This window comes from Chroicocephalus ridibundus, chromosome 14 (genome assembly GCF_963924245.1).
Source record: "Chroicocephalus ridibundus chromosome 14, bChrRid1.1, whole genome shotgun sequence".
NCBI lineage: Eukaryota > Metazoa > Chordata > Aves > Charadriiformes > Laridae > Chroicocephalus > Chroicocephalus ridibundus.
Window position 1 is genome coordinate 4,052,029 of NC_086297.1, and position 22,512 is coordinate 4,074,540.

Sequence of the window (22,512 nt, forward strand, 5' to 3'; positions counted from 1 at the left end):
CTGGGTAAAACACGGCTCTTCCAAAGCTCTGCTATCTGTAGCGGCCTTTTATAACTTTCTGCCTAATTAGCTTGGTATGTCATTCCATAACATCTTTCTTTGGTTTATCGCTCAATTTCTTCCACTACAGCATTATTTAATGCTACTGTATTATTTACAGCGACTGCAATATTTGGAGGATGATTTGTACAAAGGACAATTTACACAAAGTTGTATTGCACTATGTCCTATTTCTGCTCTCTGAAGAAGCAGATATTTAATTCCCAGAACAGTAAATCCCTTAATCTGAGCAAACCTAGATATTGAGCCGGAATCTAAAATGTAATAAGTAGAAGATAACGATATTTTCACCTTTCTAGTTCTGATTAATAAAACGCCATCCCAAACGCATAGTTCAAATCCTGTAATTCAATATTGCAGAGAAATTTTAGGTTAGATGAAACATTTGGATTAGCAAATCTATCATTTCAACAGACAAGCTACACAAATTATGTGCTTGCCTTCAATAACAGGGAAGACACTCACCATCTCAGAGCAATTTTGATGGGCGTAGTAAGGCAGGAGGTGAAGAGGTCAGCCGGCAGATCGGGGATCATGGGCAGCAGCTCGTTGGCTTCACAGGCCGCCAGCTGAATGCAGTTCTTCATCGAGGGCGGCAAAGGCATCTGAGCAAGTGGATGGTTTGGGTTAATCGCCGCCACCTGGAGAGATCAAGGAGATTACTCAGTTTATGAATTCAGTAAAGTTAATTTCGACACCGTTTTGAAAATATCTAATGAAGAGCTTCAAAGTTTGACGGATTGCTGGATTCGGAGAAATGTAAAACTATGGTAGCACCAGTCACAGTTTTAACTCACGTATAACTAAGAGTATTTAAGTGTATTCACCATGACAATACCACACCAGCAACCTGCAACAGACTGAACTGCGATCACCACTTCGGAGTCCTCAGTTCACATCTGCCAGCCTGGACTCAAGCGCTGTAGAAGCAAGTTGGGTTAAGTATTCTTTCTTTTACATTTAAGCAAAACCCATCCTTCCTGTGGCACATAACCATTCGCCGCAGATGGCAGAAGAGCTTCAAATGGAAAACTGGAATTCGTTCGGCTGTGCGAGGCAGCATTCCCTGCCACGGAGCAGAGAATGATCTTGTTGGTAAGCCAGGAGGACACTGACCCCCCCTGTGTTTCTCCCCATACATCTTTCTACTTCACTAGAGCAAAAAGGTCAAGCTGGGAAAAGGAGGAGAGAAAATGACAGTATGCAATCAGAGAGGCTATCTTCCAATAAAAACAGAAAAAGAAATGTGCACTGCCTTCCGCAATGCAAATGGTAACCTATCAGCAGATAGTTTTATGACAGTTTTAATCAATCCTTTGGTAAAAGGGTTCCAGGTCCTTACACATAATTCCTCTGGACGGAAAAAACATGGTAATTTCTGCTCTAAGCAGCGAGTGTTACACTGAAAAATAACTCTAAAGTAAGGTCTTTGCATCTCAAGATCTAGGACTGTTCTAACAAGACAGCATTTTCCAAGAGTCAATTAGTTTATATTTAATTGGGCACTATCGCCTGTTTAAAATACTCAGAACTGAGACATGTTAGCGCAGATCTCGCACCAGCCACGGACGGATGGAGTGGGTTGGTCCGATGGCCTTTGTTCGTCTGCAGACAAGAACCAGCTTTGCAGAAATGTTATTCAACTGTTTCGCTCCACATGCTGTAGATCAATTTTCAAAAGGCAAGAAAGAACAGGAAACGAGCAGACACTTACATGGGCTTAGTCACTGGTGCTTTAAAACCAAGGTCAAGTCTGCTGCGAGCGAGTTGAGTTTCTAAAATTCTGACCTGCACTATGGCAAGCAATTAATCTGTCCAAACATCAGTCTCTAAAGCAGAAATACCATATATACCGATATTCCCGTTGTTCAAAACCACAGCGATTCTCTTAATTAAAATTACTAAGAGTATGATTGTTGAGACTAATAATTCACACAATGAAAAATGCAGATAATCTTTCCAGGCCCTTTCTGAAACAAGCAAACAAAACTAAACGCTTCAGCCACGCAAAATTTTGATCTACGGTACTCAAAGGTTCTTAAAGGAAAAGGGCAAAGAACCGTAACCCGTGCGGTGTCTTCAGTGCCCTTCCACGTACAAGTCAGAAAGGGAAGACCCATCAAAGTCACCTACGTGCTGCGTTAGCAAAAATAACAGAAGTACGTTCTTTCAAAGACCAACGCTTCCGCCAGTTTCTTTTTTCTTTTTTGCCAACTGAGCGAGGTGATACAGTTGACTAAGAAATTCATTCTTTACCATCTTCATACCTGAAAAATTCTGCCTGTCTGAAGAGGAAATCTATTTGGTGTCTCTGACAGGGAACAGAATCACACGTCTCTTGTCTAGCAAAGGAACCTGATAAGCTATGGAGAAGTTTCAGATGCTTTTTCACAAATTCTGCAACCTATTAAGTTTTTTGATTCTTTAAATACTTTTTTTTTTCCATTCCATTCCCAGAGGCAGCAGTGACACACTTCGGCTTTCTCAAATTGGCCAAATTAGCCAAGACTTGTCCTTGCTCTCAGTTGAGCCGCTTTCAGCAAAGATTCCCACCGTCCCCGGGGTAGAAATGAAGCCACGCTCAAGTCCCCGCTTGTCCTCTACTGACATTTACTGCACTTCTCAATAAAACTTAAGCTGTACACCAGTAACAAAAAAAGGGTAATTAAAATACTGAAAAGATCTTTTATTTGTGGAGAAAGGCATGAGAGACAGTGGAAAAGCTCAGCTCGCCACAGATTTATAAATATAAAGCAGCCAAACTGCTTAGCTATGGCTGCTCCTTCCCTAAAGACAGACTTGCCCTCTGGGCATCCTCATAAATGGGATCCGTAAGCAGGAAGTACATTTAGATGGATTTTCTGCCTCCTGAGCAGCGTGGAACACTGAAGACTTGACGTTTGTCACGCTCTGGTAGAGCCCTCGGTGCCGTCGGGGAGGGAGCTCACTCTGCAAGACCCGCTCAGCTCCTGGCTCCGGCGCAGCAGCAGGAACTACAGCAGCGGTGACACATCCAGTGCCAATATTTGCCCATTAGGGGATGAACTATTAACAACCATAAAGGGAACATACAATACCAGGTAGTAATTACAGATGCCGTCAGGCGTGCAGGGATAATGATGTAGCAAAAAGATTATTTTACAAAGTAAGTGCGAAAGGAGAAAAAAAGAAAAGGGAAAAAAAGAGGGACGAGTAAAGCCCACTATGAACATTAATTTTTGCGTCTTTAGAACATCCACTGAAGTCAGACTTTCTAGACTGCTTGGTTCCCTCACAAATGTACCTTTTTATTAGGGCAAGATATGGAATAAGTCGGAACCTAAAGAAAGATTAAAAATATCAACTGGCAAAGAAATACTCATTCACGACTGTAAAAACAGTAAATAGACTGTGTAAAGGTACCGTATTTGAAAGGTCCTCAAAATTATTAATTATTTCTATTACCTGCAATCTGTAATTGTGTTTTTCATATATCGACAGTTCCTGTACGCGGTCGGTTAGAGGCAGCCCTTGCAGCAGCCCGTAACCAACTCCCAGCTTCCCGCAGCAGGAACAATCCCGGTATCCTCCCGTGTGAGCTCTGGAAGTACAAACTCCTCGCCCTCAACCCAGCACTTACTGCGTTACTTACTGTTATTTCAGGGCAACTGACAATCCACAGCCTTTCAGACAAAATAATAGTGGTAATATTAAATTTATCAATTATACTCAAATATGCTATCGTAAGATGGTGGTAATTAATTTGTCCTGAAAACAAATTACAGCTGCCCAAGCTAAGGAGCATCACATTTGCTACTTGCAAGAGCTGTGTCTATCCGGGGGAAGAGCTAACGGATTTGCAACTATTACTGCTTGTAATTAACACAGAGGGAAATAATACACAGATTTTAAGCCACTGTTACTGAAAACATTTATGTACCTACACAATTAGACTGAGAAACAAGCGCTTGAGAGAAAACCAAGCTTTTTTGAATTAACTGATGTGTTCAAGGTAAACCTGGGAGCAACTCTGCCCCAAGACGGAAAGGAGGGGTTGTTGGTATTTGAAGCGTCAGCTGGACCTGCCAGCTTCACCCAGTTCCTGCCAGGAGCACCCTCCTCCCCTCGGGCAGGCATTAATGCAGCTACAGAAAAGGGGATGTTCCTCCCTCCCAGCAGATGGTGGATTAGAAAAATTTCTCCCCCCAGACGTGATGCTAATGACAGATAACGTTCTGCTCTGCTGTCATTAAGCTAATTTTTGGAGAATTACTGTTGGAGATGGAAAAATAAAAGCTGTGAGTTCCTCAGCTCCAATTAGGACTCGTTAGTCATGTACCCTGCTGACGGGGAAAACCAAGCGGCACCCCCAGCGCAGCGCCCAGCTCCCGCACAGCCGAAGAACACAGCGAGGCGGCCCACAACTGCAAGGTACGCCGCTGGAAAATTCTAACAATGAAGTTGAAAAATCAAAAAGTGAGCCGCGTGCTCTGCTGCACGGGATACAGCGGACAGATTTCAGCCTTCACCGCGGCACGTCTCAACTGGGACCTTAGGATGGCAGAGCTTTGCTGTATGAAACCAGCGTGAGTCAGAGGCAACACAATGTCACAATTACACCGAAAATTAATCAGAAATAACCAGCCTACCGTTTTATCATTGTTAGCACAGCACACTTGAAGTGCCTGCTAAATTCTCCAGAATTACGGTCATTTGTATCCGCTCACAGGATCACCAGGGTGAGCTGATGAGACGGTTCAGAGCTCCCAGAGCCACCCCTTCCACCCCAGGCAGCGTGCGGAGCCCGGAGCCCCACGGTGGGTGCCCAGGGTGGGCTCTGGGGTTGCCGCCGGCTCTGCAGCGCGGGCTCATCCCCACCTTCCCATGGTGCCGGTGGCCGTCCGCGCACTCTGCCCACCCAGCATCCACCCGGGCCTTACCCCTGTCCTGCCCGACCCGGCATCAGTTGGGAAAGCAGGAGCAGGAACTCCTGTTTCTATAACCCGGGGTCAGTTTCCAGGTCTGAAAAGTGTCTTTTGGGGCAGGAAAACACTCGCTTTCTGATACAAATAGCAGGACAAAACCAAAACAAATAAAGGCAGGATCAACTGGAAAATATACATTTTGAATCTTAAACTAATTTATCACACATCATAACCACATTGTGCTGCTAAATGGATGTTTCTTATCTGCAAAATACGTACTTTTGTTTACCCACATATTAAACCAAACCCTTAGCTTAACTGCCCATCCAGTTGGAAATTAAACCAATTCACAGATATTTCTCTGAGACAGTCCACGTCTCCCAGAGCGCAGGGAACGCGCCAGTCCCTGCATCAGTAGCACCAAACTTACAGTTCGCAACACCGTGACATATTAGGAATGATGGGGATTGGCAGACTTTATTAGCTTAATCACTGCCCTGTAAATACACAATACAGAGCTACAATCAAATGACACAGTTATCTCCACATCTGCCCATTCCCCATCCCACCAAAAGCCAGTCGCAGCTGAGCTGGCTCTGGTGCCTTCAGAGCTGCATCTGCCTCCAGCCTCGGCCCCCGCCGCCATCTCCTGCGGATAGAAGCTGGTGTCAATGGGAGTCTGTCCGCCAGGGGATGGCAGGACAGGTCCTGCCTCTGGAATACAAATTCCTCTTCTTACTGGAACCCATAGGCTTCTTCCTATCTGCCCACCTGGAGTACTGCGTCCAGTTCTGGAGCCCCTGCTACAAGAAAGATATGGACGTGCTGGAACGTGTCCAGAGAAGGGCCCCGAGGATGATCAGAGGGCTGGAGCACCTCTCCTGTGAGGACAGACTGAGAGAGTTGGGGTTGTTCAGTCTGGAGAAAAGAAGGCTCCAAGGAGACCTTATCGTGGCCTACCAGTATCTTAAGGGGGCCTACAGGAAAGCTGGGGAGGGACTTTTTAGGATGTTGGGTAATGGTAGGACTAGAGGGAATGGATTAAAACTAGAGATGGGTCGATTCAGACTGGACGTTGGGAAGAAGCTCTTCACCATGAGGGTGGTGAGACACTGGAACCGGTTGCCCAGAGAGGTGGTGGAAGCCCCATCCCTGGAGGGGTTCAAGGCCAGGCTGGACGGGGCTCTGAGCAACCTGATCTAGTGGGAGGTGTCCCTGCCCAGGGCAGGGGGGTTGGAGCTAGATGATCTTTAAGGTCCCTTCCAACCCTGACAATTCTATGATTCACTCACACACACTGGCCATACTTTATTTACTAACAAAAGGGAAAAAATGTATTTACTCTCCAAGTGCTACTTCGGAGCAGCTCTATAAAGAAGACAACGCACCACGCAGCGCTACAACATGAGCTTTTCTCAGGTATCTCAGAGAAGCGTTAACTGCTTTTCTAGCACTCCCGAGTTCTCATTTCTTTTTGTGCTTTCTCTCTTTGGAGACGGAAGAGGATTTAGATTTTACGTTAAGAAAGAGTACCAGCCTTTATATTCCATGAACAATGAAAGCCAAATGTAATGGGGTTGCAAGCATACCTATAAGCGTGTTGTAATTAATTTTTACAGTTCTGGTGGAACCGTAAAATCTGATGGCGCCTGGCAAGCGCTCTCTGCTATCCAAAAACAAGGGATCCTGAAAAAATGTAAACTAAATAGCCCTGGCTTCCCTCGGCCTTCCCTGTGGGACTACAGAGAAAGGCAAACTCCTCTAATCTCCCTTCGGTGAGACGGGCTGACAATTATCTTGATCGCTCTCAGCAGCCCCTCCCAGTACCAGCTCCAGCTCCACTTCACTTTTCATGAATTTGAACAATTCAATAGTTTATAGTTTCCCAAATGAATTCTCAACCATGCTTTGTATGACCCTGTAGGCACTTCGCTATCTGTGACCAAATCTTCTGCTTTCTATTATAATAAGCAGTTATCTCAGCAAGACTTTAGCGAGGAAATCTAAAGACAGAGAATGGAAAGCTGACGTACGACCCTGAAAGTGTTTTCATAATGGAAGTAACTGGTAGTTTTAACCTGTGTTGCGAAGAGAAGAAATACCAAAGCAGGTTTCCTCTGTAACCCCACATGTTTTGCAAATGAAAAAAACCCCAGAATTTAGGATTCGAATGGAATTTAGTATTCTTCTTGTAATAAAGGCTGGCATCGTTACTTGTGCCCGTCTCTCTCACGGTACCCAAGCGCCTCGCTGCAGCCAGCGCCGTCCGTCCGCCCTTCCCTGCACAGGCTTCACCCCAGCCACGTACCTGTCACCCAGCAGAACCCAACAGGGACACCCACGGCCACCTCCCTTCCCACACAGCTCCAGAGTCAGTCCAGAGCTCAGCAAGAGCCAAGGAAAAAGGAAATTCATGAACAAAGCAGGGAAAGAAAGGGTAAAGTTAGGCTCATTTTTAACCTGCTTAGGAACAGAACGAGAAAACAAAACAAAAATCCAGACGGGTGCGTTGTACAAGCAAAAGAGAAAGGCTCCGAAAAATATCACAAAGAAAGTCTCAAGCTGATAGGAAATCCTGAAAAAGGAGAGCAGAGTACGACCACCAGACACTTCCCTTGACTTACAAAGATGGCAACCTTCAAAAGGCATCTGTTACCCGTACTATTGATCTGTGTCTCGCAGTTTCATGTTCTTCCCAAGCCAGAGGCTTTGGGAAGTTTCTTGTCTTTACAAAGTATGGCATCATCCCCGGCTGAGGAGAAGGAACAATGAAACAATCTGCACATCTCAAGCTATTGGGCTGCTTTCTGTCAGCAGAATGGAATTTCCACCTGCCAAAAGAGTCACCACAAAAGCACCTCCAAAAGCGGAATTTAGAATTAAAAGAATTAGAGCCAGGGATACTGTCAGTGTCTGCTTGAAGGTTGTATTTATGACAGTCAGTTGCCTGATTAATTAATATTCCTTCCTTGAAGTTGTGGTTTGTTTTTTTAAAAAACAAACAAAACAATGTCTTAGAACTGTGAGAGTGTAAGAAGTTTACCTTTTAAAAATGTGCTTTCCCCGCAAGCTAGAGCTAGCAGGAATTGCTGGCAATGGGCAGTCGAACCATCCAAGCTGCTCTACAACGAATCCTGACCTCTTACCTTCCGCTTCGCATTTCAGATTCACTTCAATAAATTTATTAGTAACTACATTTGCAACGAAAGACAGCTTTTCATTAGAAACACATTAAACTCAAGCAGTCTGTGAAACTGAAACCACCAGTGACACCCCCGCCGTGTATCGGGTTCGTTTTATTTCGGTTTGCATTTTTACGTTCAGTTCAACAGCACAAAACTTTAACTACATCCAAATACATACCCAGATACTAGACTTTTGCAACTAAAATAAATATGTCTAGTTCACCTCAGCATTTATCTCGTCAGAAAAGACCATTAGGGCACAAATTGATTCTATTAACGTTACCATTTAATTAGCGCTTGTATTAAAAATTGTTCCTAGTTTAATAGGATAGGAAACTGAACCAGAAAGACTGGAGCGGCAAAATTATTTGCAAATTAATTTGCCTTCCAACATAGCTTTAAACACATTTTTCAGCTGTACGGAGCAAAGCAAGCTTAAACTTAACCCTGCGGCCCAAACCCCAGTGAAACCTTTGCGACAGCCTGAGATCTCACCTCCAGCTCCTGCTCCCTCTGTAGTGCAAACTGTTTGAAGGACTTGACGATAAGGCCAGCGTTAGAGCAATCGTAGACAAAAATGGAAGGACTCCCCATCCAAGTCTGCAGGTCGTATATGGAGAGAGGAATATACTGAGTATAGTTCTGGAAGAAGAAAAGAGACACTCGAGTTACCAAGAGGCAGAGAAGCAGCAGAACTTTCACTAGTGAGATAATAAATGACACACAAAAAAATTCCAGTTCTAAAATCACAAAATAAAGCCTAGACTGAACATTGAGCATATTAATCAACACAAATACCAATCAACATCTGCTGCTAATGAGGACTACCGGCACAACACCAACACAAGCGGCAAGTAAGATTTTGCGGTGGTATTGTCTGAAATGCTAATCCCTAAACTAAAATTCTGAAACTCAGAGTGCTGTGATATGCGCTAACAGCCCAATCAGCATTTAACTGTCCAATTTTATCTCACATTGCTGCAACTCTGATGAAGGATGTAAACCAGCTGTCTTTAATTTAACATCAAACGTCTCAAACTGAAGACTCCATCAATAAATCAAGATTGATAATTAAGGCTCTATAGCCCATCAGCAGCCACCCCATCCTAGTTTAATGAGATGCTTCATAATTTTATTACAGCCTTTAACTTCTGTGCTTCAGAATTATCCAATAAAATTAAAACCAACAAAGCCTGCCTTCAGCAAAGGGAAGTACCGACAATTTAGTTCCTGTAAATATGAAGTATTTTGTTCCTTCTCTTCCACCTTAACCCCCAAATAATTGGAGGCAAGAGCTTCTTAAAATACAAGGAGGATCAAAAATCAGACCTTTAAAATTAGCTATGGAGGGCCACACGCTAAGCCAAGTGGCAGAACTGAATATAAACCCGAGCAGATTTCTGTCGGTTGGGCCTGCGGGTCCCTCCAAGCCGCCAGCGGCCAAAGACCCGTCCCATCCGCAGCCAGAGGGAACCTGGCCATGGGCCATCAGCGCCGAACTCTGCCCAAAATCTCCATGAACGCCGCGACGTTCCTATTAATGTCAGCAGCGTGATGGATGGGATCATAACTCCCATTTAAAGTCAAGAGACTTCGAATAGCTGTAATAAAACCAGTAAACTTTCACAAGAATCAAATTTTCAAGGACACATATCAGCGGATATAAAGACAGAAGTGATCATAAACCGTATGTTAGATAAGGTAGGAAATACGAAGTCATTTCAAAATCCAGTTTTGCCCATATATAACAGTTTCGGCTGTTTCATTAAAATTAAGAGGAAAAATTGTTTATAAAAGCCAAAGTTTTAGGGAGCTGGGAACTTTGCAGATTCTTGCAGGGTAGAATGAGAGATGAACAACTCGCCCTCGGCCCAGACCTTTTCGAAGGACACCACTCCTTTTAAGCACATTCCAATCAGAGTAAGTTATATATTAAAAAGTCTGCCCTGACACGTGTAACGGGTGAGATTTTATGGGCATGCATTGTTTTAACTTTGTATTTATAATGCATATCGCCACAGTTAAGATCGGATTATAGCTCTGATTAATACTGTGGTATTTCAAAACAGAAGAACTTTATGTTCCGACTTTACCGCGGGGGTCACACATAACTTATCAAATTTGCTAATGATATGTAAATGAGGTAGTTTGAAGAAAAAAGGAGTGTTAACGAATAGTTTTCTAGCGTGCTCGCTCAGGGTGCTCTTTTGATGCTTGTTCACCCTGCTCCTGCCACGCTGGGAGCCACGCTGTGTGTCCCTGCGGTTTGTCCTCAGAATGGGCTGGGGTTTTTAGCAGGGAAGTTTCTGCTCTATTAACGCAAGTCCCAGCGTCCCTCTGTGACCGCTTACAGGAACGACGTAACCAACAACCAAACGAGAAACTGATTTTGAACAGATTTCATAACCGATCGATTAATGAGCAACTCAAAAATATTAAAAAAACCCGACCACATTCTTCATATTTTGCAGAGACATTCCCCAGAACTTCAGAATTAAACACGTTTGAAGGGGGGTGGGTGGGTGGGTGGGTTCATTTTTACCTTTCTGATACCATGTTGGGATTTTCTCAGAAAATAGCAGCAAGCCAAACTAGAAAGAGGACACTGCTCCTTATAAATACAGCAGCACGCACAATAAATATATGAAAAGCGTGTTATTGCGTCTTCAAAATCTGGCAAAACCCCAGGTAACGCCAAATGAACGGGTGTACAAGGACTGTCTCAACCCCTCCTTTGTAAGCTGATACTGAGCAGCAAGCGGGAGCAGGAACCCTGCAGCAAACTCATGTACAATTCCGTAATTAAGCACTGGCTTGTAACGCCTGTCCCCAGAGCACCGAGCCCTGGCGACCTGCTCCGGCCGGGAGCAGGCTGCGGCTTGGTGCCCTTCTGGCCAAACGGAGGGTGTCTGAGCAGAGCTGGGGAGAGGGTGAGCGATGTGGAAATAGGTTCCAAAGGACTTAACAGGAACACAATGATGAGGCACATTTTCTGTTTCGTATTCTCACATCAGCAGCAGAACTTGCTTCTGACTGCGCACACATTTCACGTCTTTTTGTGCAACAATAAGACGTAACAGACCAAGGAAAAGGACATTTTCAAAATGATCTTTCCTTCCAAAGCATGGTAGAATTTCTCTTTCCTTTTCCTATCTAAGATGAAACGCTTGAAGCAATTCTCTAAAGAGATCTCCCTAAAGTGAAAAAGCTTCCTCAGAAAGTTGCTGGCACTGGACGGACACGTCCCTGGAGGTGCCGCGGAACTCGGGGTGGGCGCCCTGAGCGCCCTGGGGGAGCAGCCGGTCCCCAGCCCTGTCGGAGGGAGATCTCTCTAAAGCAGTCTCTAAAGAGATCTCTCTAAAGTGAAAAAGCTTCCTCAGAAAGTTGCTGTGTTCAGCTTCTGTCCTGGGATTTCTGAACTCCGTGGAATCCCTCAGAAATCTCAGGAAATGAACCTTGTGGCAACGAACCTATGGGAATTCATCCTCAATTCTTTCTATACAACTTACTATCTCCCTAACCAAAAGGGTTCAGGAACGTTTTGTTTGTCGAGCTGCAAAGCAAAAATTACAAACTAAAGCACTATAAACGCCTTCATGGGCTTTTCAAGTGCCTTATCCAAATTGTCCCATAGTCCTTCCTCTTCCCTGCCCTCCAGTGGCACTGGGAGCACTGGTCACTGGATGGAGGGACTGAGATGTGCAGCCGAAGTCGATCAGGCTACAAGATACTGCGTGAAGGTTTTATCTTTTTTAATCTACGTGTCAGAATATACCACGCTTAATCTCTCCTGAGCACACTCCTGCCGTGCGAGGAAGGGTTCCTGCAGTGCGCAGAGATGGGGGCCGTCCCTCCGACAGGGCTGGGGGCCGGCTGCTCCCCCGGGGCGCGCGGGGCGCCCACCCCGGGTGCCGCGGCACCTCCAGGGACGCGTCCGTCCAGCGCCAGCCCCTCTGTCAGCGAACCCTCCCCGCTGCACAGCAGACGGCTTGTCAGAAGAGTAGATCATAAAGCACAGGAGAGAAGCGTTCTCCTTATATTACCATTTTAAAACATCAGTTCAGACAGAGCACCAACTGTGCAAGGGCAGAGATCTAAATTAATTTTAAAATACCAACTCTTGTGAAATTAAGGGGGGTATATTAATGAAGATCTAATACTACGTGAACTTTCTCCAGCATCATCACAAAGCGCTCCTACACCCCTCCATCTCTTTGCTGTCTCTGATAGCCTGCTGGCACGTGTCGGGAGGTTTAAATAATCCCTGGCGCTAGAGGAGAGAGGAGATGAGCAGCCATGTGCTCTTCCCCCCGCCGCATCATCCCTCCTCCAGCCCCAAACACAGAACTGCTTGGGGTGTTCTGACAACACCATGACATTCCTGGCACCACAAGCTTCAGTAGGAGCTGAAAGCTGCAGCCTCTTGCAAAACACGAGGAATAAACAAACCTAAGCGTTTTGTGACAGCAAAAGTAGGATTTCCAAAGATGCCTGGTTGTTAGAGGGGACGTGGGTGAAAGAAAAAATTGAGTGGGCACTGAGGTGCTCTAAGTTCCCCGGCTCTCTGATGGCAGCGCTGCAAAGCTGCTTTCGCTTCTTCCCCCCTCACAGCAAACGGGCAGCAAAGCATCGGCGATGGGTGCGCGCGTCCCTGCACCCCGGAGAGCCCCGGCACCGCAGGCACTGGCAGCTCAGCACAACCACGGCCACGGCAGGGAGAAGTCCTCTCTGTCACCACCCCCACCATCAGCCCACAATGGCTGCACACCAATCTTATGGGAGGAAAAAAAAAGGAAAGGAAAAACGAGCATGTACAGAGGGAGAACAAAGGCACATTGAAATGTCTGGGCAGACTCTCAGAATTCATTGCTGTCTCCTGCCCTTGAACTAAAGCCGATGTCGCCTCTCCTGCCTGCCCCGCCACCCCCAGGCCCCCCAGCACCCCCACCCAAACCCTGCGTCCGGCCCAAGGAGCCTCCCGGGACCACGCGTCCCAGTGCTTTGGGTCCCAGAAGCAGGAGAAAGACGCTCAGCCCAGCCCTGTGGGAAAAACCCAACACGTTTTATTTGCTTCGTCAAACACAGGTCAGCCTGAAACACGTCCCATCCACCAGCAAGGCCCGTTTCACCCTTCTGGCCCCTCGCTCGGATGATCTCAAGGTCCCTTTCAGCGCTGCCTTCATGCTCTTATAACTGAGACTTCCTAAGTTTAAAATGTCAGCACAGTCAAATTTCAGTACCTCCACTATTTCAATTCGAGAGGGCAATGATGTGAGCTTCTGCTTAGATCTGAGACCGAATTCCTGAGGACCGATTTCTAACCAATGCTGACTGTTTTCCCCCGGTATTCCCTTAAATTTAATCCTTTGCTTAAAAGAAAAGTTCTACTCCTGACTATTTATTTTTTTAAAAAGCCAATATTTGGTAACATGCTGCAAAAATTACTAAGTTTCACCTTTCCCCATCAAGCTCTACGACAACCAGGTTTTTCCACAGTCAGTAAGACAAAGCAGCGAGACCTCAGCTCCTCAGCTCCAGCGGCGTCCCCACCACATCGGCCGGCGGATGCTGCAGCGAACTGGCAAATACCCAGTCAGCTCTTAATAAAGCATCGGGCACGACACACAACTTCACTGAGCAGCAATTTCCTCCTCTTCCAGGTGTAACGCGCTCAGCCCAGCATTCTTTCTGGCTTATTTATTACCCACTGGCTGTTAAGGAAGAAGAAGGTCACTCCCATTTCTTCTTAAACACCAAACTCGGCTTCAAAATGAGTTAGCATTCAGATCAATTGTTTATCGGTCTGAATACTAATCAAGTCTCCAATATAGACGCACCACAACAAAGGGATGCCCTCTTGCACTTTCTCCCCTTCCCTGCGACCCAGCTCTTTCAAATTATGAATGAATGCTCATTCAATTATAAAAATAATACATGTGAAGTATGAGAAAAGCAGCTCAATGAGCCCCCAAAATAAAATAGGAGCATATCTATAATAACGAATGCAAGTCCTATGTCAGCTGAATGTACTTTCCAGCTTCAAGCAGTTTCCCTCCATTTCCTAAGACTCCATTCCAACTCGGTTGCCTTTAACAGACACTAAATACCGTAACTAAAGGGAAAGCAAAGTACATTTTGGTCACATTCGGCATTACTGGACAGGTGTTGCATGTGACCTACATAGATGTACAAATTATGGCTACGAACCAGGGCTAAGCAGAAGCGACAAAGCTCTTTAAAAAAAGAGAAGATACCTACGAGACTGTGCTCGAGGCTCTCCAGCACCCTGTGCTCCGCTCAGAGCCAGCCACGATCTTTATTGTCCTCAGGCAGGATCTCCAGCTGGCCTGAACAACGGCTGGTCAGGGTCAGGAGACATTTTAAGCATAAACTTTATGCGAAGGACTTAACAGCCAGCCAGTGACATAAGGCAGCAAAGCCAAGGCCCTCGGGGAGCCCCACGGTTTGCCCGGCCAGGGCAGAGCCGGGCGCTGCCTCTGAGGAGCAGCACGTGAGAGAGCTGCTCCTCGGGGTTTGGTGCACCCCAGAGGAGACGCGCTGCCGCCTGGGAGGGGAGGGACGACCCGTGCGCTCTCAGGACTCCGAGAACAGGAAGAAAGCAAACAGCTGTCAGCAGGGGGGTCAAAAAAAAATAATACCTGTGAACACATTTTAAACCCTGAAAACGCAGTTGTTCTCTAACGGAATTTAGGGAAGCGAAGCAGACTCAGCTGAGCAGCACTGCTGCGCAAAGACGCACCTTATTGAAGACCCAGATCTCCCCATTTACTGTTGGCCTGGGCACGCCATGTCCGTTGTAGTGGAAAAGTACCCGCTCTTCCTTGGCGTTTCGGCGCAGAGATGTACACAGTTTCTTAACTTCATCCACCGTAGGGTCAAGACTCTGCTTGTACCTGGCCTAGTAACATAAAATGTGAGATAATCATTTTAAATGTAAAAACAAATCTATTTAAGATGCAGGCACCTAGTTAAGATAGAAGCATGTATATAAACTCGTTACGTTGGAAAAAGAAAACACAAAACATTTACTGTAGAGCTGAATAAACAAAATATGTCTGCTGTTGGCGTGTGGGATTGCACATGCAGTAACAGCATGGGTTTGACTGAGTTTATCGCATCTCTCAACCCCCATCCGTCTCGCCCAGGGACTACCGACATTCAGAATGCCTTAGGAAGGTCACATATGTTTTCAACATTAGGCAGCCTCAAAAATAACTCTGCACAATTCTCTGATCTTCAAATTCATACCCTGTACATCTCCAACTGAACAAACTTCCCTCTTTAAGACAAAAAATAGTAGAAATCAGATATTCTGTAAACCTCAAATCTCATACTGAAGTGTTCCTTCCCTCCCGCCTGGAAAAGGGACACAGCTCTTGCTTCAAGCCTTAAAAGCAACAGCACCAGGGTGAAGGGGAGAGGAGAAGGTCAGACTGCTGTCCTTCATGGAACAAGAATAGCATCAGCCTCATCCTCTTCCTAAGCCGTGACTGGTTAGTTCCCCTTTTATTAATAAGACAGGTGTAACAGAAGCCTGGCCAACACCTCTGCAAATACGTTAAACCTAGATGGAGTCTTGCTTTTTCTACAGGGACCCACAGCAGACACAGTGAAAACTTTTATGGCAAAAAGTTTGTCTCCAAAGAGAAACACGGGCAACTTCCTGCAGCTGTACCACCTCACCCTGGCCACGCTCGTTTCCAGTACCGGGGCTGCTTTGCGCTCGCAGCTCTCCCCGTCCCAGCAGCTCATCACCGCTACCGGCTCCTCCAGGCCCTGAACAGCTACACCTCAGTGGGCCTCGTCTGCTCTTCACGCGGCAGAGGCACGGGGAAGACTGCCGACCGAGCGCTCAGCAGTTTTAAAAGCAGACCAGTTACTGGCAGACACTAAAAGAGGCTAGAGAAACTACAGAGTTACAGAAAAACGAATGAATGTGCCATCAGCGAGCGTGTGACAATATTATTCAACATTCAGTGACAGACAAAAACAGGAAAAAAATCAAAGTAATCTAGCATAACACTAACATACTTTCAAATTAACTTACTATTAGCTGCTAAAATCAGGCACTGGGTTACTCCAGACCGTACCGCACACCCCTCCCTAACGAAGGGTTATGGACGCAACAGTATCTCACAACCTCACCTCAACACCAGCCCATGCGTTAAGACAACACCATCCTCAAGATGAAAGTGCACAAAAGTCCCAGGAATCTGATATTCAGGCAGCTGGGTAAAAAGAGGGAAAACTGCTCGAGAGCCCTTGGCAACCAACTCTTGCTTTTGGAGGAATTTTATATTCAGTCTGCTCGCAACTTTGGCTGTGGACACTCCATTGCCGTTCCCAGCTGTACAGCTCTACAAGTCCATAAATCAGAGCACATTTCTGCGTTTGAGGAAGAAAAAAAAAAAAGCTTAAAAAAATTCCAGTGCTTCAAAAACATTTTTACGTGGCTAAGTTCAAGATGCCCATGCAGTCTGCTTTCTCATACTCAAAAGTGCATTTTTTTGAAGCAAGGCCAAATAATAACAAAAAGTCTTTCGACTGCCCTTTGAAAGATAAAAGCCTGTTTCTTCCTCTCTTCTGGAGATCTGCGGAGAGAGACTGAGAATCCAGAATCACAATGGCTTAAAAAAATTAAAGCCGATGTATTGAAATAAAGAACCAAGTTTAAGATCAGGACAATTGTATATGTACCTCTACAAAATCTGCTCTTGAAAGCCTGTTTATAAACCAAATCAAGGTCTCAGAACTTTGGGCTTCTTAGGCTTTCTCCTATTACAAAGATAAGAAAGTCTTAAAATACCACAGTAAAAAAGGATGAAGCACTTTAATAGAAAAATGTTTTGCTTATCTATGAAGCTTGAAAAACTGATATCATGCTGTTCAATTAATATTCAGCATCTCAAGCCAACAGGCAAGATGGATACAATGAACGGCATCATTTGCATGATTACAACAACGAGGAAAAGCAAGCAAAAGGAGAAAAAATATTAAGAAAGAACCAGCGATCTGACACACTCATCCTTTCTGGGAAGTTCCGCACTAAGTAAAGATAAGAGGCTGTATTAATCTTAACACGGATCCCCCCACAGCTCCTTCTCTCTCCTTTCACTGTTGTTATGAAGGCGCTGATTTGCAAAATGTGCACCTTAAATCACGTTCTGCCCGCTGGCATCTTTACAAGACACTATAACCCGAGTGGCTGGTAATTTTTCAGCTCCTTTTTTTTCGAAGGAGAGCACGCTCATTCGAACACTCCTCACGTCCTTTCAGCATAAATATTAAATACAGCTCACAATTAATGGAGGTGAATTCATACTCTAAAACTAAAGCCTGTAGATCTAAAGATCCAAACTGTAAACATATTATTTGTGCACCGAGAAACACAAGGCTGAGAAGAATGAAAGGGGAGGAGGGAGCCCGTAACCAAGCAGACAGCCTCAGTCCTTCCCGTCGGCTCAGGACTGCCAGGCGTGGGTTTATTGCACATCATTTACACACATACAACAAGAAACAGGGAGCCAAGGAACAAACTAGACCAGCTGGTGTCTTTCTTTTTTTCTCCCCCCCCCCAAATATCTTCAAGGCTTTTTTCATCAGTGTGCAAAAAATACCAGGAGAATAAGTACAACAATTACAAGAAACGTTCAGGGCTTGTTCATCTGACTGGGGTGTGGGGCGTGAGTTTTGGGGGGAGAGGAGGAGCTCACTCTTATGTGATGCTCTGGGGGACAGGGTGCTATTTTTAATAACTGCTAAAAACAAGTAAGGTCTCCTTCTAGAACGGAACTAAAGAAACTGAAGATCTTTGAGAAAAACGTAGAGAAACAGCATAAAAACCTTGCTCCCCCTGCGCTGCCACCCCCACCCAGCACCACAACACGTTACTGAGGACCAGCCCTACAGCGTCCCGTGGCGTTTGACACGGCGACACCCAGGTGGGCTGGTCCAGGAGCATCCACCGATTCAACAGATTTACCTTTCCTTTCACTGTATGAAGAAGCATTTTTTAAACACTGTTTTAGTTCTCATATGAAAACTTTGCATTTTAGCAACACCACCCCTCTGATGAATAGCTTCCCTTTGTCGCCCTCCCACATCTCCTTCCGTCACCGCTCATTTGTCTTCCCTGGTGATGCTGTGCTCCATTCCTTCCCTTCCACCTCCGAACAGATGCTTTCAAGCGGTCATTAGCGCAAAAGGTAACAGAAATCCTAACCTAAGCCCTGGAAAGGTCTGTTGGGCTTAATAATCTCAGCAACTTCTGTTGAAATCACGCAGACACGCAACGAGGCTTTATGTTTTGTTTTCCCTTTGGTTTCATGAGCTTTTGACCAGTTGCAGACTGTTCCTGCCTCTGAGGACCATGCTGGCCTTCCCTGCCCTCTCTTAGGTGTCGATAGCAGCTATTTCCTGGTGTTTGGCAAGGAGTCTTTGCTTCTGACGCAATTATCAGACAAGACAAACCAGGCTCCGATTCCTCTGCAGAGGATGCCCAGCCGTTCACCCGCTGCTCCCAGCCCATGCTGCAGTCGGAGCGTCAGAGCTGCCAAAGAGCCCGACCGGAACGCCGTGATGGACAAGCCTGAATCGCTGATGGTGTTGTCAGCTGCCTTTCTGCTGTGAATTTGATTTTCTCGTCACCTCAGTGTCTCACTCCTGTCAAAAGCAGTAACTTTGTGGTGCCTGATCCGGACAATCCTCATCATTCTACTCACGCAGGCAAAATTAAGTTGTGCTTTTTTATGTAATATTGCCACACTTTTACACAACACTCACTGGTTTATACAACCTTTTTCCTGTGTACTTCTTTAAAAATACAGTTATGTTAATTTTTAAGACATTTCAAATTTCAGTATACCACAAACTTCTGGACTGACAAAATATTGTATTGACAAAGTTGTGGGAAATAGGAGGAATTTCAATAGGAAGAAGCTCTAGCACCCAAAACGGGAAAAGAAAACAGTCTGGGGCTAAATACCACGTGCAGGGGCTCGATGTTTTTGCTGCGGCCATTAACATTAACTGTGCTTAATGCTGAAATTTGAAGTGAGACGGTTTTGCTCTAAAGCAGTTATGCTGATTGCCTATTGACGTGCTCTCTCAGAACGACTTTCCAAATTATTTCCAAATTTCCTATCACGAGAAAATCAAAGGAATCACCTTTAAGAAAGAAAACAGGGATTCTCTAAAAATGTGATCTATCCAAATCATATCGTTTCCGTATTCAAGACGAGAGCAACATTCTGGCTATACCTGGTTTGGAAACCGTCCTTAGGATCTACGCCAGCTCCGGGCCCTGTTCACCAGGACGAGCGCGCGAGGCTGACACCACCCGTGCAATTGGCAGGGGTGGGAAAACACCGGGGGAGAACCACCAGCGGGCAGATAAAGCGGAGCTCCAGCTGAGAGCCAGCCCGCGCCTCACCCAGCCGCGCCGGACACCGGGGCTCCCGCACAAACCACAACCAGCAGCGGCGATAAAGCACGAGCAGTGTCCCTTTTGCTTCACGAGGGATTTAGTTCTTTCAAAGGATAAATAAAACACCCACATGTTTACTGATTAGCAGGGGATAGCAGTAACCCCTCTGTCTGAAGGGGAAAAACCAATTCACTGTGTTTATCAACTCCCATCTCGCTGGGAAATGTCGGTATGTATTGGCTGCGTAAAGTTAACTCCCACAGTTTGGTGGATTTTTGCGCTCAAATTAATGGCTCTGCCTTGGAAACTTCCACCTAATTGCGGGTTTTTAATTTTACTTTGAATGAGGCTAAAACATAAATCAAAGAACGAGGAAAAGCGGCAGCGGCAGGCCCTGTGGCAGGCCATCCCCACGCCGCGCTCCGCAGGGCAGGGGCCGCAGCTCAGCAGGTCCGTGGGAAGGGGCTGCGGCTGCCGGGTGAGAAACCGGCACCCGACCCCCGCGATCGCTGGGGTGCCGAGGGCAGGAAACTCACCGCAGGACCAGGCCCCACCTGGAGCGCTAAAGGTGACAATTTGGGAATAAGTGATTTAAGTTGCTGATGTTGCTTAGCTCTTAATGGGCGACGGGGAGAAAGGCCAGCTTTCCAGCCCCGCTGGCACTCGCCAGCCCAGCGGGGTGACAGACGCACGCTGGAGCACTACGGCATTTGCATCGGGGAGATGATTTTTTTTTTCCCCTTGAAAAAAAAAAATAAATACAGGGATAAACCTATTTTCCAATCGAAGTTATAAAATTCAAGCCTTGATCTTTCATTTTCCTGCAGCCTACGACATCGGTCTCGGTCCCAGAAAGACTCCACAGCATTGAGACCCCGGTGTGCCAGTGAGTCAATGCCAGAGTAGCAACACTTCGCACAGCGGATGTGAACTATATGAAAAATGCATCTGTTGACATTCCTAGCCTTTGCTATTTACAATTTATAATATCGCCCTGTTTTCACTCAGCATAACAAAAGCCTGAAGTCACTCACCTTTTATCCCTAAGATACCTTACTAAACCTGATGGGCGTAACTTCCATAAAAATAAATTCATACTTCATTTTTTAAAACTCACGTTGGCCCGTGATCCCAAAATTGCTTTCCCTAGTAACACCACGCTGCTGAGGTGGGATGCTTCGGATGCGTCCGGGCTGAGGAACGTAGCGATGCCCATGACTTCCCCGGCGGCTGCAGAGACATTCACTCTCCAAGCCGCTGCTCGGGCGTACGGCTCTGAGGAAGGGAAAGAGGGTAAAACTGTGCTCGTCTGAGCGGAGAGCCGGCATCTTCTGTGCAAGGTCAGAGGCTCACACTTTAAAGTCAAGAAATTCTCAGCCATAACTGGGGAAGCAGGGTTTGAGCCCCTTAGACAGCATTTGGCAGATGAAGCCTGTGTGGAGCGGGCTCACAGGGCACCGGCAAGAAACGGCCTGAGAGAAGCGGGCAGGGGGTTAAATTACCCCAGCAATTAAAATTCGCCGTGTAGGGGCTAAGGAAGCTCTCCATGAAATCACAGCCGTTTCTGTCCATACCTGCCCTCCTCTCATTCCCATCTCTCCTCAAAGGGATCAAAATCCCCCTTACCGTCGGACACACTGCCAGGGAAAAGATTCCCCAAAGCAGGCACGGCTCCGGCAAGCAGCTCTGCTCCTCTCCAGAGCCGCTGGCACCGCTGCTCCACTGACCGCCTGAACACGCGTTCCTGATTTATCAACAGAAGAAATTACTGTCTTTTACACCTCCTTACAGAAGAAGCCACACGCATGATCCTACCCAGAATCTATAATGGTTTAAAGTATAACAGCTTTATTTTTCCAAAGTTTTTTTTTTTTTAAACGGCTACTGGGTGGCAAAGAATCCCACATGTAAAACAGCGCACACAAAGCAAGAAAAACACAGCTTCAGAGTTACCGCTACAGGTAAAATAAATAAAATAGAATCACTACAGTTGTAGCATTTTGAGTTTTTCAAACCTCACAGAAGAGCTGCCGGTTGATATGCAGGATACGGGCACCAAAAAGAACTGAAGGGTTTGCTATTCCACACTAGTCTTCCTACCTCATTGCTCAGTCCTGTATAAACTCGGAAAGCAAAGCTGGGCTGGATTTCATGGAGTAACCCAGTCCCCCCCAGCGAGCCCAATGCAGAACCAGTCACCGCCGTGTCCTTCCTGACAATTGCCCATCGAACCCGTGTTAGAGCCTTCCTACCGCACACGCCCAAAGGCCTTGGCAAGGCAGCGAGCGCTGCATTTCCCTTATTGTTACGAACATATTTTCCTAAGATAGCCTAATTCTGCCTTATAATGATTTATAATCTTTTCTGCCTTATTCTTCAAAGCGGCTCTACTGCTCAAGGTGAACCTCTCCATAAATGGGCCATGGCAGGATGTCGCGCAGCTGCTGCGCTCTGGCTCGGGTCAGATCTGAATCCCAGTTTCCAAATGCAGAAAATGCGTTAAACCTGAGACTTTGCCGTGCACGCAGACAGCCTACTTAACATGATTTAATTAAAAGGAATCACAGCAATCTAATCATTCCAAGAGAGTGTTTTTTGGAACAATGCCCAAATTTGAAAACCCGAAATATAAAAAGCCCGACAAAGAAATAAGTTACTGAAAAGTGAGAGTAATGAAGCCAGCAGTGCCAAGGGTGGGAGAGGCGCGGGTTGCGTGCCACCCTCTCGGCCGGGTGCGGACCGGAGCCTCCTGCCCAGCGCCCACCCACAAACCGCTCTGCTGCCGCTCCAGGGATCCAGGTCACCGCTCAAAATCGTCGCTCTTGCTCCCCAGGCCACTTTAGCTCCTGTGCTCTGTGAGGACGAGGGAGCAAAAAACCAGGGGAAAAAAAAAAGGGGGAGAGCAGATCTAATAGCA

At 46.1% G+C, this 22,512-nt stretch overlaps 1 protein-coding gene across 4 annotated transcripts in view; it reads right to left on the minus strand.

Annotated features, from left to right (window-relative positions):
* Nucleotides 1-22,512, minus strand: part of RPTOR (regulatory associated protein of MTOR complex 1) — a 157,001-nt gene that overhangs the window by 96,495 nt on the left and 37,994 nt on the right. For all 4 annotated transcript variants that reach the window (XM_063351672.1, XM_063351671.1, XM_063351674.1 and 1 more), the window contains exons 4-6: nucleotides 14,910-15,068; nucleotides 8,645-8,791; nucleotides 526-701 (exon numbers count right to left, since the gene is read on the minus strand). In XM_063351672.1, the coding sequence (XP_063207742.1) occupies nucleotides 526-701; nucleotides 8,645-8,791; nucleotides 14,910-15,068 (482 nt within the window). The remainder of the gene's footprint in view (nucleotides 1-525; nucleotides 702-8,644; nucleotides 8,792-14,909; nucleotides 15,069-22,512) is intronic.